General features: G+C 37.5%; 1 protein-coding gene across 1 annotated transcript; it reads left to right on the plus strand.

Annotated features, from left to right (window-relative positions):
- The first annotated feature begins 1,739 nt into the window (after positions 1-1,739).
- Positions 1,740-18,588, plus strand: LOC135792029 (uncharacterized). Its single transcript, XM_065302655.1, has 6 exons — positions 1,740-3,058; positions 15,071-15,178; positions 15,930-16,094; positions 16,479-16,579; positions 16,765-16,921; positions 17,244-18,588. Exons 1-6 carry the CDS (start codon positions 2,938-2,940, stop codon positions 17,516-17,518), a joined length of 927 nt encoding a protein of 308 aa, XP_065158727.1. The 5' UTR covers positions 1,740-2,937; the 3' UTR covers positions 17,519-18,588.
- The last annotated feature ends 496 nt before the right edge of the window (positions 18,589-19,084 follow it).

The following is a 19,084-nucleotide window of genomic DNA, read 5'->3' on the forward strand; positions in this document are numbered from 1 at the left end:
TCCTAGTAATTTTTGGCAAACAAAAATAAATATTGCTCGAGAAATCTTTTTAATTTTAATGTGCTTACACCAGTACTCCAAAATAACTAACTTTGACATTATACACTTTATTGCGTGTTATATTAGCTCACTTTGTTCTCGCTATTTTTAAGCCTACATCTAAAAGATCTAATCTATAAATACTATCTTCATGACCATCGATAAATAGCCATGTGCTTCTTCTAATTTTATCGCTTAGACTTTTGTTTATTTCTGTGAGGTTTTTCAGAGGATTATCTCATTTTATTCGAGGGAATCAATGTTAAATTTAAACTAAACTCGTAAATGGATGTTGAATTACTAAAGCAGATTAAAGAAATCGAAAGCTTTGAAGATAAACTTTCAAATCAGACTTGTTTTGAGTCACGTTTGTGTTGTCGATTTTATTGCAAATGTTAAATACGTAAATTCCTTACACTAACAAAAAAGACTATTTAATAGTAACTCAGTAATTGTTAAAACCTTAAATCTAGTCAACATTGAAGGTAAAAGAAATGAAGAGTTCGTTCGAACAAGAAACGCGTATGAAACGCGCGGTCGACGACTTTGTTATGCGTTTTACATTCACGAACCAAGGTTACATGAGAAGTATGTATGTATATGAATAGTTAGTTATTCTGTTATTCTAACTGTGCCATACTGCTACAAAGTGTTGCACGTAAACCCATATAAAATAAATGTATCTATTTATTAACTAAATACTCAAATATTTATGAAATTTAAACAATACAGCACGAAAATATAGAACATGTAATAAATTATTAGGATAGTGATTAATTATTAGTTTTAAACCACAGAAACCTGATAACCGCAACTGCTCGAAGTTTGTTTATAAAATAGTACCTAGTATGGCATATGAGTAAGTGTAAACGAACAAATTTATTATAAACAAGGCAGTAAAAGCATCTAGGTATCAATTTGCAGACAAAAATATTTTTTTTATCCGCAGGAAAATAATCTGAGGAAATTGTCATAAATTGTAAATACAATTAATAGATGCATATCGGCACGTCCGTCAAGTCGCATGTCGATCACGTATCCAACATTCAGCGAATGTGAGTTCTGGCTAAACTCTCATGCATACGATCCATTGTTGTTACCGCATACCGACCAAAGTATAATGCAAACACGAAGGTACAATGAATGCATGCGATATTACACGCGTGCATATTTAAAACCTGGAGGGGAGATATTGAAATCATTATATTATTTATGTGAATCATTTGACCTTCAATTTGTCGTACAAATATAAAATCTTAATAGCGTGGAAGTCATAACCTTTAAACTTATTAGGTGAGTGAATAAATATTATGTGTACAACGCATTAGAAATTCAGAACATGTTAATATTGAATGCTGTCGATGCATGAATTAATTAACCGACAGTAATTAATCGATGAGCAAGCAAAGTGGTAAATTGGCAACCAAAGTGCACCGCATCACATAATAATTTAATGTAAAACACAAGACGTGCACATCGAAGGCGAGTTTCATAAATAATTACGTCATTAGTATGAAACCTGATTGACTCGTGCTGGTGGCCGAAAGTTGCGCGCGCGTTTTTCTAATAATAGCGAAAATTAAAGGCCGTAGATGGGCGGAATGGAAGCGTTTGTGCATAATTATAGAAGCGGCCGGTTTGTCGCTAGCAAGGTTGTGTGGAGCGTTGGAAGCACACGGCATAGGTAGGCACGCGGGAGTCCATAACAGCGAAGGCATCATTCGTGGCATCGCCAACGCCGAGTCAACTGGTTTACGAAGTGGTCGCGGCACTCCGCGGACCACGGCGCGCGTATATCGAACGCAAGGAGCTTGCACACCCAACAAACGTCCGGCGCTCTTTTAGTTTTCGACGCGCTTGCCTTATAGTCGCACACACACCTTGTGCTTTGCGTACCATTAGCGTACGCACGAAGGAAAGTGAGTATTTGCAACGAAAGTTTTCAGTGCATAAAAGTGAGCAACGTGACTTACCGTCAAGTCGCCGCGGTGAACACGCGCGCGCGCGAGCGCTCAGACGACTATAAGTTGTCTTGTCAACGCGATGAGCACACCTTTTGGATGTTGAAGCATTCTGCAAGACTTAAGTCATTGTTGCGCGTGTGATTTAAGCGCGTCTTTTGACATTTTACAAGAGACAAGACGTAAATCATCATTTTGGTGGTGTGCAGTGTGCTGGTTATTTTTGCTCTGGGTGTTTACAAAGTGTGTTTGTGCATTAATCGTTCATAAATAATCCGCGGGTAACGTAAGAAGACGAAGCGCGCGATCGGTGTGTATCACAAAAAAACCAAACAACTGCGCTGTTGCCGCCTGTTGCCTGCTGGCACTCTCCTGCTGGCCTCACCTTTTCTCTCTCCGCGCTCCGACCGGCCGGACGACGATCATCGGCGCTGCTTACGGTTTATGCCATTCGCGCGGACCTGCATTGCATACGGCGCTAAACAACGCCTGCTGACAAACTCGAAACTCTCACCGCTGTGAGAACGCCCGCGAATGCGAATGCCGAGACGGACGTTTGGGCGCGTCTCTCAAACAAACTCAGACCACACTGTCGGGATCGGCATCCTGCGTGGTCATTTCGCCAGACAATCTTTCCCAGCGGAAGTACGCCTGAGGGAACGGCGGGAAATGCGGCAGTCCAGTTGAAATCGAATTTCCTTGGTGGTTTTTCTATTGATTTTTTCGCGCTCGTGACTTGACGTGCTCTAAATATAACTTGTAGGTAGTTCCTGCTTCTTACAAGCTAACACAGTGACACGCATTTCGTATACGAGTACAACCGGGGGGTGTTCATAGTAAGACCTTGACTAGGAAAGGTTTAGTGAATTAGTGTTGCTGAGATTTGGCTCTAGTGATGGTGATTTTTGTTCGAATGGGATTAATATGATGAGTGGAAATGGCGGAAAACTACAAGCCTTTATATTCGACGTGTGTTGCTGTGCTGGGATTCGTCTGTTTTGTCATCGGTGCCACAGCTGTGGGCTTGCCATTATGGGGATACTTTGACAGTGGAACAGGTAACTACAATATTTTTGATTACTTTCTTCACACCTCGTAAACCTCGTAAACCTATTAAGGTACATTACTTACCTTGATAACTTCATCAAGGTCGGGGTAACAAAAAACGTTTAAGACGATTTCTAAATATATTAATAAACAATTTAAGCAATTGTATCCGTAAAATGTTTAATACTATTATTTAAATGCCCCATGATCAACTTCCATTGTACTTTTGAATTGTTAACAACTCGTTGCTCACTTATAAGCCGTAAAATTTCATTTCATTATTGTTGCCGGATTTCGCTCGGATGCTGAACGGATTTAACCTTTGCGTAAACAGCCATGGGGCCCGTACGCACAATTTCGTGTGAGCCTTTGTTGTTGTTGTTGGGTCGTTGCGCGGTTGCGTGCTGACTTGCGGTGTGTGTGAACCGCGCACCTATGGGAAACGGTCGCGGGACTCTGCCACGTGTATGTGGTCATTGCATTGTTCGCTCAATGTTCTTACGATTTTAGTTACCAGCTGACCCAGTTTTCGGTCACTCCGATATCGATTTTTTCTATTCCCGCACCTCTTTCTAGCTAAATCTTTCGGCACAATGCTCGCACACCTTGCAAAACGCATTTATCAAAAGCCTTATCATCTTATCGCAGCACTATAATGAGGGTGTCCAACAGGCACCTTGTGATAAATTATGCAATTGTATTCAGCACTATATTATATAGTGTTCAATTATTTATTTATTTTAATTAGACTTTGCGTTGTGATAAACAACTCGTATTTATTTTTGATTAACTTGTGGGATCGATAGAATAATAAAATGAGTTTTAATTTCATTATATTGCACGTGCACTTGCATTCGATCGATTTTTGTCGTTTAAATTATTATCGTCTATAGTTTTAACAGAATCACGTTAGAGTTTGAAGAATTGCAATTGTTTATCGCATGAAAACCAAACAATGAACAACAACTAGTTATTATGAAGTGCGTTTGAATGTTTGTGAGTTTATGCGTTTGTTGCAGATATGATTGTTTTAGTAATAATGCAGGAATAAAGCGAATTGTCAAAGGTAAACTACTCGCGGATATTTTTGTTTGCCTGCGCCTCCTACACTTACTTTACCTGTAGTACTGCTGTGTGTGCAGGTCTTTGATGTTTGCATGCATAATTTTCGTTTAGATCTGCGTGTTTAAGTTTAGTAATGTGTTTTGCACGCACCGACTTTACATTGCCGGTCGTTGTTGGTAAACTCCAACCGCAAATAGCAATATACTCAGTAACCGATGCATTTTATGATTCATTTGGTTATTAACAACAAGCATTTTATGTTTGTTTCGTTTTGTTTTTTTGCTTAAAAACAGTGTTTGCATTCCGATGGCATTGGACATTGAGTTCCACGAGCGTGTGAAGAGTTAATTGACATAATTGGCAGGTATAATTTAATCATGAACCTTTAAAGGTCAATTTCGCAAATTGTATCCACTCTAATCCAGACATAAATCACATTTTTATTTTGATTATGTTATTAAACGCTTGGAAATTAGATTTTTATGCTTTTGTAAATCAGATGGCGTTAAATATGTGGATTAATTGAGATTATATTACATGTGATTTATAGGAAAACATAAAATTGTATTGTGATGTGTTATCAGGATTATTCCTTCCTACGCTTCCCACAACCACTGGAATGTGGCTGGATATTACACATAAAATTGTTTATTTATTTTATAAATACACGTGTTGAATGAAAGCCTCGCATTTCGGTTAATAGCGCGTGAAAATCGCATAAAAAGATGAATGGACAAAAGACAAGATTAGCCAGCCAAAAATAGATAAAAATAAATATAAATGAAAACATGATGGATCATATAAAAAGCTTTCACACATTTTATCAGTGTTAAAATATGCATTGCCAATGTCATCAGAGAAATGAAATCTATGTTCATGCATCAGACTGAAACTAAAAAATAATAATGTCGGCAAGTCACTGAATAGGATGTCAGAATAAAAACCGTTTTTCGCACAGTTGGAGACTCTCGGTTGATAGTATTATGCAAAGTACGGTTCGAGATTCTTCCAAATTGAAATGTCTTTGTTATGCTCACGAATCGAATTCGATTGCATACAAAAGAATAAGTCTTTGCGTTCTTATTTTGCAAATCGCAACTACTAAAACGAAGATTGAATCGATGTGGGTAGGCGTATATTTTATATTTGTTTGTATTGTGTTTTCAAATCTTTCTAGATATGACATTATTTGATAGAGAAATGAAAACACAATTTGTATTGGGATGAAATTTCTTTTTGACGTTTAAGTAATTCCTATTGTAAATATTTGTGTTTTACTTTATCACAATTCACAACGATTTTACAGAAAAAATATGATGACATTATTATTTTTTATTTATAGCTTTTAAAATAGGAGGAAAATAATTTTTATGCAATAAATATTTTTACACCATTTGAGTTTTTGGCAGAGAATAGAATTTATTTTTAATACAATATAAATATCCACTACAGGTGACGTAAAGTAAAATGTTATTTTGATTATAATCTGGTATCGACTGGTATACTCGTATATGAAACTAGGTATTTTATAAAATATTGTTTGATATAGAAAATACAGAATCGATTTTAACGTTCAGTGCACTGCTTCGGTTAACAGTATGTCCAATTTAGGTACAAAATTGGATTTGATATAATTCCTACAATAAACTATAAAACTTTATTATTTGGAATTTAGAATTGTAATTTGCAGTTAAATAGTTCAATTTTAGTTCTGTAATTTAAAGCACAGCGCACAGGAGTTAATTTATTCATGGAACTGATTAGTCGCTAAATTACACAATATACGTTGCGAACTAGTATTCTACCTTGAATCATAGTTTCGCTCACGCTAACCGCACGTTAATTCATTCACACTTAGTTTCTTTCCATTTTCTTCAGGCAATAATACATAATACAGCAATAATGCAACTATTATTAGCATTATTTGCATTTTTTCATGTTTTCACACATGTGTTCGGTGCGTACACTGCATCTCAAACGTATATTACACTTAAAAATAAAATCTAACTAAGAAACGATCATAAAATTTCAAGTGCAACGAGTTATTTGTATTTTTATTTATTATTACTTACAAACCTGGTCAATTCTAGTAATAGCCGGTTTTATTTTCATTGCATACATATTTTCTAACATTCCTCCTTCTGTTATGAAACATACCTTGAATACACTGCGTCATTTCTATTAACTACATATGCTCTGTCGTTTAATGCTTCGTTTATTTCTGTTTGTGAATTGAACTACATACTCAGACGCAGACTGAGTCATACATTTGTTTGCAATCATATTTTATCATTCTCGATTCTCTGTTTTCTGTAAAAGCAAATATACACTGATCAATTCCATTTCAAGGCAATTATTTTTTTTATTCGCATAAAAATGCCGAAAATGTATATATAAACACGTCGAAGATAAAATTATTCATATTCATGTTTCACAAACGAGTTCTCCGAAAGTGTGTAGCCAATCAAGCATGAGAATTCGTATGTCACAATCATACAGTCAATTTATTAGCAATCACAGGCTTGATTTTGTTGATTTTTTGTTGCGTGGCTAGATATAAAGAAAACAAGAATTTAATTTGAATAATTTGCGCAATTTTTCCACTTGGCCGTAAATTTAAAGACTGTGTAAAAGTTCAGCGAACTGTAACATATTCATACTATGACTATGTGAGAAAATGTGTCGTTTTTCTCGTGAATCTCACGAGTAGGCAAACATGTGCGGTCATGGTATAAGTAAGTAGGCCACGTAGCGCTTCCCTTTTGGGCGGCTCTAAAGCCGAACAATGTTGTCGTTCGTAATTGCGTTCCCTTTTTGCATTTTAAACAATGCGGATTAGCTTTATCACACAAGCGAGCGATTCGCGTCGATCCCAAATCTTCATTTAAACGTCGAAAACAAAAGCACAGCATGCCTACACAACCGGAAACGCGGTGGAGCGGGCGAACGCGTGAACTTGAAGGCAGGTGAACGCGCGAGTCCGGAATGTATGGTACCAGTGAACAAGTGAACCACAAGACAATAAACGTTGGAAGAAGGGTATTCACTGGTATTCATATTCTGGTTTCATTTTTTTTCGTCGTCGTCGTTGCCGAGCGCATTGTGCGTGGAATCCCCTCAGTTCGTCGTGTGTTCAGGGCACGAATACCGTCACGTTTCGTTTAGCACTAACAAGTAAACGGGGACGTAATGGGGACATTGGGTAATGTAACAGCTCTGCTAGCAAGTCGTGTTGAACGGCAGGTGTAACCAATGGATTCTATATTTTGTATCAGCTGTGTATAATGTTTTGTATGCATAAATTTGATTAAAATCAATGTTTTCATGGTAACAACTTCATAATTTGCGATTTTTCTTTAATTTAAAGCACAAATAAACTGATTTTGCTTATTTCCATACAGAAATATAGAAAGTTCAACGTCGTGGGTTGCATATGCGACCCGAAAGTTGAAATTTATTCATTAGAAAAGTTTAAAAGTTTCACTTTGTGAGTGCGTGGGTACACCCTACGGCTATACGGCTATACTCCCTTCGTAGCACGCTACATCTACACCTACTTTTGCTTCTATTTAGCTTTTCAAGACAGTAGTCGTCTACGTAAACCCTTTAAATCGCGCGCTGGTCGAAGATTTTCCGCACGCTGTTAACTTTTCGTTGCTGCGGCCTTAACTTCCCGTCAGCTGCCACGACGTTTAATCCTTCTTTACTCTGCAGTACGAGTAGAAACGAAGGGCAAATATTTTCAGTGAAAACACGCCTCTAAAAACCCTGACCTCCAGAAACATTGTTTGTAATTAAAGCTTAAACAAACTTCGGAAATTTCATTTTGGTATAGGCTACGAATAATAGACTGTAGTGGATTTAATTTGATATTTGAGGTTAGTGAAAGAGGTTAGAAAGATTGTTGAAGCATTTTCAGCGCTTTTGCTTGTTAATGAAAGATACAATCTAGTTAATGATGTTACGAACTTTTCCGTTCATTTTAATGGCTTTTCAATATCGATAATAGCGTTTGTTGATTCACTTCAAAAGGTGGTTTTAAACATATTATGTCATTTAGAAGGAATATAGATTAAAAGTTTCTTGCTCATTTCGTATTACAAACATTCTATAACATTATAACGATAGGAAAAATTCATTATAGAAATACATCATTATTTTGGAATTAGTATCTATTTATAGACATAAAACCGAAATACAAATATTTCCTCATAGAAATGAAAAGCACTTCTACTTATTATTTCGCCTCGTGCATGCTTGATTTGGCCATTCATGCACCTATGCAACCCAATTAGCATTTTATGAATGGTATCCAGTTCGACTGCAATGGCAGCATGTATAAACTATACGAAAACTGAACTTGTTAAAAAATCAATGGCAGTGGGCAGATATATGTACAAATCGGAAGTGGGTGATGCTTGTTTATTTGTGAACACACTTTCAATTGTTATAAACAATTAATTACATGTAATTGATGCCCAAAATAACAATAATGAGATGTATATGCTCGTCAATCCTCTGCTTCCGGTTTTTATTCATTGTTGGTGAATTCATTCAGACTTGTTTTCATGAATACTAAATTAGCGTTTTAATTTAATTAACAATAAACCGTTTGGTGTATTTCTTGTATAACTGTATTTTTGAGTCTGACATAACACCTGTTCATTCATAAATGTTTAATTTTCATAAAGTTTATGTGAATAAACAGCTATTTTATGATTTAGCGTCTTTTAATCCATAGAAACGTTTGTTATCATGCCGTTGTCAACCGGAAGGTTGCATAACCTACAAAACTAATTGGAATTGCACGTTTAGGTAGATATATGTATTGTGGTTGCTGATGAATACAAAATGGACGCCCGCATGTTAGCAGTATTTGAATATGCATATCAAATGATTGTGCGTTGTATGCGTTGTTATTGCATACGCATTCCAGTGAACTTGTTCCGCTTCGATGCGGTTTGATTCATAAACAAGCTCGCAATATCCTTCATAATTCGCATTACATAGATACTAAACCTCGTAGCTCAATTCATGAGGTGATATCGTGAAACTTACACTATTCATGTATTACCCATCGTTTGAATGGAGATTGTTATTGGTGATTACAAAATTTATTGTGGAATATTCTGAAACTATTTGTTGCAGAATAATGGTGACGAGTTAATTAGGTTAAACACCGTTAATAAATATATTTAATTCATCGTGCGCAATTGTTAATAATCTGATTGCGCCATTCAGTTGATAATTAGCAAATTAATTTCCACTCAATAACACCGTGTGATCGATGCTATTCGCATTACACGTTGGTATTATAAGATTACTGCTAGTAATCCTTGCAATAATAGCATTTTGGTGTTTAGTTCGGTAAATTATTTAGCACGAATAAGCTGATGGTAAATGATGCGGTGACTATGTAATGTATTGTATAATATGTTGATAATAATTTAATACCAGGAAGTGGTATTTGGAAACAATATTTAGATTGATTAGGTTTAATAGTTGAAGTTTTATAATATTATTACTTGTAATTTTTCTTTTCTTAGCACGTGTTGTATTGTATTTTTAAGTCGGTACTTGTTGTTAGACGTATATTTCCTGCTAAAAGCGTATATTTTCTTGCTACTAACACAAGTCCTCGGTAGTATATTCATTTATTAGAAATAGAACGGTGCGTCGAAACGACGACCGCTCCTCCAGTTTACAAAAAAAAACATACATAAAATATCTTCAGTCAAGAAATAACAGTAAATAGTATCATTACAATAAAATATGTGGTTAGTCATTAACACAAAGACAACATAATTAAAACAAAACAGTATATAACAGCGTCAGTTATTAAGTCAATATTGCACACGCGTCTTTATTTGCTTTGTTCTATTGGTATTCTAGATGCCGGGCGAGAATTGATGCCGATTGCGTGCATACGCTGTAGGCGCTCTTGCGTATGATTGCCTTGATGTTGCTATCGGTCAGGCCTATTTCTTTCAGCGTTTCTCTGAAGTGCTGGTGTTCTTCAGTGCGCACGACTTCTCCAAAGCAGCCTATTGTGAAAATCGCTAAGTTCACATTGCATCTGTGCCTTAGTCTCATTTCATCCAATAGGTTGCTGTCTCTTGCGACGCTGTCGAAGTTGTTGTTGCCTATCACCTCCACCGAGTTTTTGGCATATTTTGTCCTCTTTATTTGTTCCTGCATGCGCAGGTTTCTGAGGTGCGGTACCGACACTTCTATTAGGTGGATTTTTCTTACCGAGTTTTGCTCCACCTCGATCATAATATCAGGTTTGTTATGGTGGAGTTTCTTCTCGGTAAGAATAGCTTGACCGGCTCTGATGGTGTACTTGGTGCCGTCGGTACTGAACTCTGTGTTGGCGGTGGCCTTGCCGAATTGCAGGTTCTTGGTTGTCTCACTCGGTGCGCCCAGGTGTTGGAGGCACTCCTTCAGTATCCAGTGTACTACCTGATCGTGCCTGGCGTTGTACGACTGTCTACTGCAGGCGCTAACGACGTGGTACGCGGATTCAATGCTGTTACATCCTTTCCGGCATTGATTGTTCCCCTCATCGTGGCTACGGAGTACTTGAATTTGTTCTTCAGCTGCGGCATTTAGAAACGATAATTTTTCCGTGTTCAGCCTTGTGTCGCATAATGCTGGGAACTCAATTCTTTCCTGGAACTCCATAACTTTCTGAGGGTACTTAGCCAGCTTCGCCCAGTCGCTTTGCCTCCTCTCTTGGTCTTGGTCTTTAATTGTTCTGATTACTTCGATCTTGTCGAGCGTTCTGTCTATGTTGTATTTCTTGCACACATACTCATAGTCCCCGATTGGAGTGCGCCATCCCGCTTTGTGGAGTTTCTCGAACTTAGTAGTATAGTGGTCAGTATCCCCGCCTGTCACGCGGGAGACCGGGGTTCGATTCCCCGCCGGGGAGGACTTTTTCGTCCTTTTTTTCTTAAATTAAGGACGAAATTTATAATATGCAATAATATTTTTAGAAACCTAGTCAAAATTGTAATATTTTATTTTTTTATCGGTTTTTTCCTTTCAGAATGTTAAAATCACATTTTCCTTATAAATTCTTCAATTTTGAAAGTCCTTGTTATTTGTTATCAATGATTTTTGTTTTGTATTGTTTTTGAATACCTCATTGTCATTTGTTTGGAAATAAGTTAAAAATGTTAATGTTTTAACACAAACAAATCATTTACGTAACGATGATGACACCTCATCGTTGAGTAGTCCTTATCTCCATTGCGACACATATTCACGTCTTATCTTATCGTTCCCAATTGGACGAAACAAGTTCATTGTTACAATTTCATTTCGAAACCATATACCTACTGTTCGCCTCTAGCAAAGATAACGACTTCGAAGATTTCCATTACTAGTATCTGGTGCTCTTTGATAACAGTCAAAATTTTTAATTTCACGCTGTAGGATAATTGCAAAAAAAGACCTCGGCTTGCGGTGAAGGCCAAGAAGGCGAGATATTTTTATAATTAGCTATTGCGTGTACCCGACAGATCAATACAAGCGAAAAGTTATTGCGACGTGCGTGGGCGGCGCGCAATATTACTGATTGAATTTTGCTTTAGCTTTGCATGTGCTATGCGCATCCTTCATGCCTCAACACACCTATTTGCACTCATCGAACTTCTAATTTTTATCGAGGAGTGGAAATTTTATCGTGATTTTCCGATTCATTCATTGAAATAATTTTTATTTTCAATTTAATACTCAACATGATGCATTTTGATAATATTTTTAATTAATAAGAGCACCCGCTTAAGACTTACTTAAGTGTAATTATGTAAGTTCAAGTACAATTTCAGAGTTTCGCGAGGTTGTTGATGAGTTAAAGTTTCTTGTAACTACAGAAACAACTTGAATTTAGTAAGGACACTTCAGTACAAATATTTTAAACCAGATTAAAATATATTATTATTATAACCTATGTTTAAATTTAATCAATTAAAATAATGACCTTGATGATAGTTGATAGCTGTGCATATTACATTACACGTATACGAGTACTGCCTGATCATTATAAGCCCTCCCACACCGGCTGGTAAAACTCATATCAGTACAGCGTTTATCACCAGTGGAAAATTTGAATGAAAATTCAAATGAAACATCCTACTCGTCCTGCTATCGCCCGGATGTTCAGTGCAGCAATGCGGCGTATGCAACAAGCGCCGTTTTCGTTTAAATGCTCGTCTGCTGACGTCGCATTTCGTTCTGCGAGCCATGCGAATTTCACATTATTAGCTGACATTTGCATAGTACATGAAATTCTACTAGCTACAGTATGTATACCTCATGTGCTTACATCAAACACGAATGTAACGAGCTTTTTTTTTCTAAACTTTTTTAACTTCCGATTTAGAACTTGCAAGGCTTTCATTTGAATACAATGAATGAGATTTTAAATTTTCAATTACGTGCACCTACTTACTGCTGCAACATTCATTCATAAGGTTGCAGAGTTCTTGCATGATTAACTGTCGTAAAGTAGCACAGAAAATAGAAATAAAAATGTTGAGTAGACTGTAGAGGAAAACTGGTGTAATTAATATACTCAAGGTGTGCAAGATACATGAATACTTATGGGAAGTGTGGTTTGATTTGTTAGTGAGTAATATAATAAGTGTTAGAAAGACCTGAAGGAAATTGAATATGCAAAGAGTTGTATCATGAGAATTTCGCAAAAATATGGTTAGAATAGTAAATTTATTCACACTGTAGGCAACCAAATATACAAACAAGCAATTAAATTTTTAATGTAAACACTGTAATTAATTATTGTGAATGAACAGTTATCTGTTATACCTACCCAAAAACGTGATGAAACAATAACATGTGTAAACAAATGACGTGAAATTTAACCATAGATTGTATCAATCACGCTGTTCCCAAAAAGAAAGCCTTGTGAAAAAATCACGTTCGAAGAACAACAAAAGGTCGTTCAACTATTACACGAGTATGCACTGTAAACCGCCTCCGCCTCCACCTCACTGTGACGTCTCTAGTCTTTGCTCTTCAACCTTTTCTGTCTTGTGTTTCGCCTGTTTGTTCCGCGACGAATATTCTGCAAAATAATGTTGCATGCGACTCGACCACGATCGCATTCTCGGCATGTCTTCTTCCTTAGTCGCTCTGCGGTGTACAAACAGGCGAACTAAACTATTACTTATTACCACATGAAGGTACAACAAGCGCAAGCTCTTCTCGGGTCAGACTAAACGTTTTAACAAATCAGCGATGTTCCTAGCTGAAAGAGACTAGCAATGCGTGTATTCTTCACGTCGTGTTTGTTCATGGTGGTTTGGCTACATGTTCACAGTCCTACACGGCCTGTTGGCGTCCATTCGCTAGGTTCTTGAACTTTTTCAATGTACTCAACGTCTTTTACCTACCAAGCCAGTAGACAACTAGACAGTGGCAGATTTGTAAATATTTTATGCGGAAAGTTTAAATAATAACGTGTTTTACAACCATTACAACACAAATTAATCTGTATTATGCATATATAAACAGTTCACACTATCGAGATCTTACATCTGCCAAACATATGCATGATTATCTATAACTATATAAACAATGAGCTGGTTTGCAAACAATTATAACATCTATAATGATGTGAACGAAATTATACACATTTTTATAGAGCATTAAAAAGTAGCCGTTATTCGGAAGTAATTTTCACCATTTATTTTTATTTTACTTAAAATAATAACTGTTTTGATGCATATTAAATAAATTATTGTAAGATATAAAATTACGAGCGTCTTTCACGCTGTCAACTTGTCAGCTGCATTCGGGCGTGCAAGTAATGCAAATGTTTCAGAATCCTGACATCGCAACTTTGCACTTGACACCGAGAGGTTCACAAGACGCACAAAGCCCGATGAGATGTAATAGAATTTTAACCTGTCGGTGCATCTTGTGCGTGTGGGTGGCATGCAAATTGTTAAAGTGCCTTACGCGTTTGTAAATCGTGACAAACGCTTATAAGGGTATCTATTATTTTTCACATAAAGAAAAGGAATCTACATTTACGAGTATTGTCAACTTGTCATGGCAACGACAAGAAATTCCTGGAATATAATTATATTCGTTTGTATTGAACTTGTTTATTTATTCGGCATAAAATAATTGGAGCGAAATTTTCCTTCCGCTTGCATTTGTTATTGAAAACCATCTCGTTTTTTGCCTTTTAGGCGTTTTAATCCCATTAACCATGATTTACGACGCACGTTATTGCACTCGTCGTAAAATATGAGTTAGTATAACGCTGTTGCGTGCATTCGCCATGCCTGCAATGCTGCAATACGAGTAAAGCGTGAAAATGTGCGAATAACACGTCTGAAAACATATATTGTAATTTGATGACAGTGTCATTAATATAGATGGTGTGTGATGAAATTAAACAAGCGATCTTATGAATATGTTAATATGGAATTAATTTATGTTATTTTAGTGTACACCCTGTATTTTGTAATCGTGTTTGTTATCGATTTTCGTTCATATTCGCATCTGCTAGAGAGGCATTTCAAATAGACGCGTCGGAAGCAGGTCGCAACTAATAATTTCCCAATGTTTAATGAACGAGCGTAGGTGATGGCGAGCAGGACAGAAATTCCTCGTGCTGTTCTGTCAATCTACCAATATTGGAATGTGTCATATCAGCTGAACGTGTTTTCGTTACTAATTTGTTTATAATGGCAAAAGTGCTGCTGCAAATCACAACTAAACGCTTTCTCAATTACTTGCAGTCATTTACACATTTATATTTCTCAGTATCTCGGTAAATACTTGATAATTGCTGGAAAATTGAACACCGCAACTAAAACAAACCGAAAAGTATTAAATTGCATTCTTAATTGGAAAATAGTAGACGTATTATAGTAAATATAAATAAACGGAGGATTTATTTCTTGATTATTTTGTTTTAGGTTTCCCGGGTGATGAACGAGGATATTTTGGACCATGGAAGACTTGCAAAATGCTCCTGTATCATCGGGAGAGATGCGGAAAAGACGACTCAAGATTTCGTCCATCTGGTAAGATTATTTTACACTAAAAGTTTTTTAAACCTGAAAATAATTGACTAATTAACACTACCGTACGGTTGAAACCGTTCATCTCCGGTTTTATTACAACGCGCATTCCCACCAGCTTCCGACGTGCCCGCACACCTCGCAAACAATGTTAATCATGCTCCTCTTCGTCTTATTCGCCTTCTCGTGCAGTTGCACATATGTAACAATTGCAACACGACACGAAATCGGTGCGATCTCTCGTTCGTGCTCTCGAATTCGCTCGTTTCTGCAATCCGCCGGTTTCGCGACTATATACATGCTTCTCTCTTATTCCGCGTATTCCCCAGTTTGCTATTAACAAAGACGAAGTGCTCTGAAGAAGCAACAATAAAGAATGAAGACGAAGAACAATGCAATAAAGTCGACGCTGCGGAAACTTTCTAACAGTTCTTGCAATCTGTTCGAAGCGTTCGCACACCGCGCAACAGCCATCCTGAGCCCCGGCATGATATTTCGCCCGTTTCCGTTCATTTTGCCATTATTCGTTGTTTCGTTGACACCGCGCGAGTTCATTATTTGCCTCAGCGTTCAGGTCTGTTCCGCCGCGTTAGAGGTTTTATTTACGCCGCATTGTTGCTATTAATGTTGCGCCTATTTTGCATTGCGAGCGCGTTCAAAAGAAGTGCGCGTAGCTGTACTTGCCGAGACTTCGATCATCGCGAATCATTGTTGAAGTGACAAAGTTAGCTTGACGGTGGACGAAATGTTTCAGTCGTCGTATGGGTGGCCGGTTTGATGGCAGCGATCGGCGTCGCCGTGCTTGGTGTCTTCTGTTTCCTGAGTGTCCTCCAGCTCGCCATGCTCAGTTCCAAGGAGAAAGTCGTGATGAAATACAGTGTGGTGGTTATTCTCAAGTTGGCCCTTGGACTACTAGCAAGTAAGTAGTAATATCATTTCCTATTTCTTCAACATTCAGTAAAAGGGGGTATGGGTAAACCTCAAGGATCTTATTAAGTGAAGATGAAAAGGAAACCTTTTTCTGCCCTGCTACTCTTGGGATACGAGTATTATACCGTCGGTGACGTCAAATCGTGCTCTTATATCTGCGAATTATAGACCTGGCTCTATAAAAACTATCCGCTCGGTCTCTGGACAGAAATATGACGTCGAAAGGAATCCGCTTGCTTTCAATTCGCCGAGGGGAAATTATTAAAGCAGAATATTATGCGGATAGCTGCGCGTAATTTATGACTGCGTATATACGACATTTTCACGTCTTCATTTTCGTCCGGCTTTTATGTGTTTCCGCTCTGCTTTGCAGCACTGCTCGCCATCGCCGCCGCCGGTTTGTTCGCCATGCAAGCGGACGAACGCGACAACAATGGTTTCCACATTACTCGGGGGCCGGCGTTTTACATACAGGTTTGTAACAGAAACAAACATTTTGATTAATCATTTAAAACACAAACAATGCATTCCTAGGTAAACATTCATTACGCATTACTGAATCAGAATGTTTGTAAACACGCCAAAGTTTTGCTTTTGAATTTTAAATTTCGAAAAGTTTTTTTTTTGTGGTTTGTTATTGAAAAAGTTTCGTCTTGCAGATTATGCTAATACTGTTGAACGCCATTCTCTTCGTTATGTCATTGTATGACATGCTGTTCGCGAGGAAGGAGGGTGGCGATCCAACGAAAACTGCCGTCAGCGTCGAATCGACGACTTATGGCAATCCTGGTTTTCGGGAACGGCCGCCAGCGTCTGGTGAGTCCTGCAACTTAATCGGCTTATTCTTTAAATACGTACAAATACGTTATGCTTTTGGTCAATATATTTTTTACAGGCTAAGAGTATTAATATTAAAACTAACCGACGTAATATTACTAAAAGCTTTTGATTCTGTTCTACAGTTTAGGCAAAAAATTCTTTTTTAATACCGTTACGTGGGTTGTAACTTGCAGTAAAATACAATACCATTCATGCTTTTTCATTTCCTTTCCGTCTCTTCTGTGTGTTTTATTCATCTCTTCCGGCAGGCATTGACTTGCGTGAATATGATCAATGAACCGAAAATTATCCTTTTCAGCCAGCGGGATATCGATGACAGACGCCAGCGCAAAAATGTTCGCGTCGAACGGCAGCATGATGTCGATGAACACAACGTCGACGACAATCGGCTCGAACGGCTCGACGTTGTCGTCGGTGACGCGTTCACCACCACTGCGCTCCAGCCTTAAGAAACCCAAACCGAAGGACGGGCTGGGTATACAGAATCCGGGCTACTCCGGCCACTCGCCGACCTTCTCCCGCAACGGCAGCATGAAGAAGGTGCGGATACAGACGCACAGCACCGAGGTGTAGGCGGAGAAATCGATGCGCCACGCGCCGTCAGCGAATGATAAGCAACAAGTATAGAAAACGAACTAGTACATATATATATATCGCACGCGCACAATACCAAAAGGGTGAAAAGAATTTATAGATATACAAAATAAGAAGAATGATATTCCGTCCATTTTTATCTTAAAACTCTTTGAAATATGCATTATGTTTACTTAACATTCAAGTCAAATAATGTCAAACACACACGTCCGCAAAATTGCTAGGAGTATTTATTGTCTCGTTTTATTTTTGTGATTTATATTTTTATATATTGTCTGCATAAGAAATTTTATCGCTCTTTATTGCATATTATTATAAATAATATTTTTGTTGTTCAGTGCCCATTCCAAGAATGGGACGATTTTAGATTTTATTGTTCTTTTAAATATCTCTAACTAGAAATTATTGTATGTTCTTGTTTTCGGCCACTCTTATTTAGCGCTTGTACGAAACTTTGTGGCACTGCAAGAAGAGCAACTGTCGTCTCGTAGTTGAGAAACAAAACGCTAATTACGGAATACTAATTAGCCTTTGCAGTGCAATTAGTAATACTTTATATATTCTGGCATCTCTGTACATAAATAATGAATGCTTTATGCAAATGACTACGAATTAGGCGGTGGAACATGGAGGATAACACCGCCGCCGAAGGGAAAATGACGAAACCAGCGGAAACTGCGAACTGCTGATTTGACGGAATCCGTTATCGTTAACGCTAACGTTGAAAAAGGTTAAACGAGAAGCAATTAATTCTGCTATAACGATTCTACCGTTCCACGTGTAATGTAACAAATAAAACATGAATAACAACGTCGATTTGTTGACTTGAAATTGTGATAAACAATGTAAACGTGGGCAAAGACACAAAACTACAAATAAAGTGCCGAAAATTTTTACATTTTACACAAATTACAAATAATTAATGCGAGGATTATTAAATACTATAGGAAGAAATGATTTCATCATTCGAATAGAAAAATGCATCAAATGCATATAAATCTAACAAATTGTTTGTATGTTTATTACGAATAAATATTATAAAAATATAATCAATTTTATTTTAATAGTTACGACGATGAAATAAAACATTTTGATGATTTTATTATTACACTCGGTGACAAGCAGACAAGCGTGTGAACTCTGGTCTATTCTACCACAGATGAATTTCCTCCTGTGGCGGAAATGGATTTTTTTCGGGCGTTACGCCGCTCGTCGCTGTGTTTGCATGACAAACGCGAGCGTCTGCCTGGATGTGAAACGAACGTAAAATATGGAAAAATTCGCGCATTTCAATTACGCTCGCAGCGCCGCAGCGTAATCGGAAGCGCGGCTGGGATGGATTTATGAGCACATTACAATGTTGGTCGAGGGTTGTTCGTGGCTGATTTAATTTTCTCATATTTTCAACTTCTTTGCTTTAGAACAGCAAAGAGCCTTAAATTGTAATGCCAATAAGAGAACACGGCTAGCACCTACGATTGTGTTGATGCTTTTACACTTTCAAGGTAAAAGCTAGGTAAGTGCGTTCCTTGTTAAACACCGCCT

Source organism: Atheta coriaria, unplaced genomic scaffold (genome assembly GCF_025399875.1).
Source record: "Atheta coriaria isolate IRGN ID8LTWV9N9 unplaced genomic scaffold, Caltech_Dcor_3.1 hic_scaffold_5_pilon, whole genome shotgun sequence".
Classification (NCBI taxonomy): Eukaryota; Metazoa; Arthropoda; class Insecta; order Coleoptera; family Staphylinidae; genus Dalotia; species Dalotia coriaria.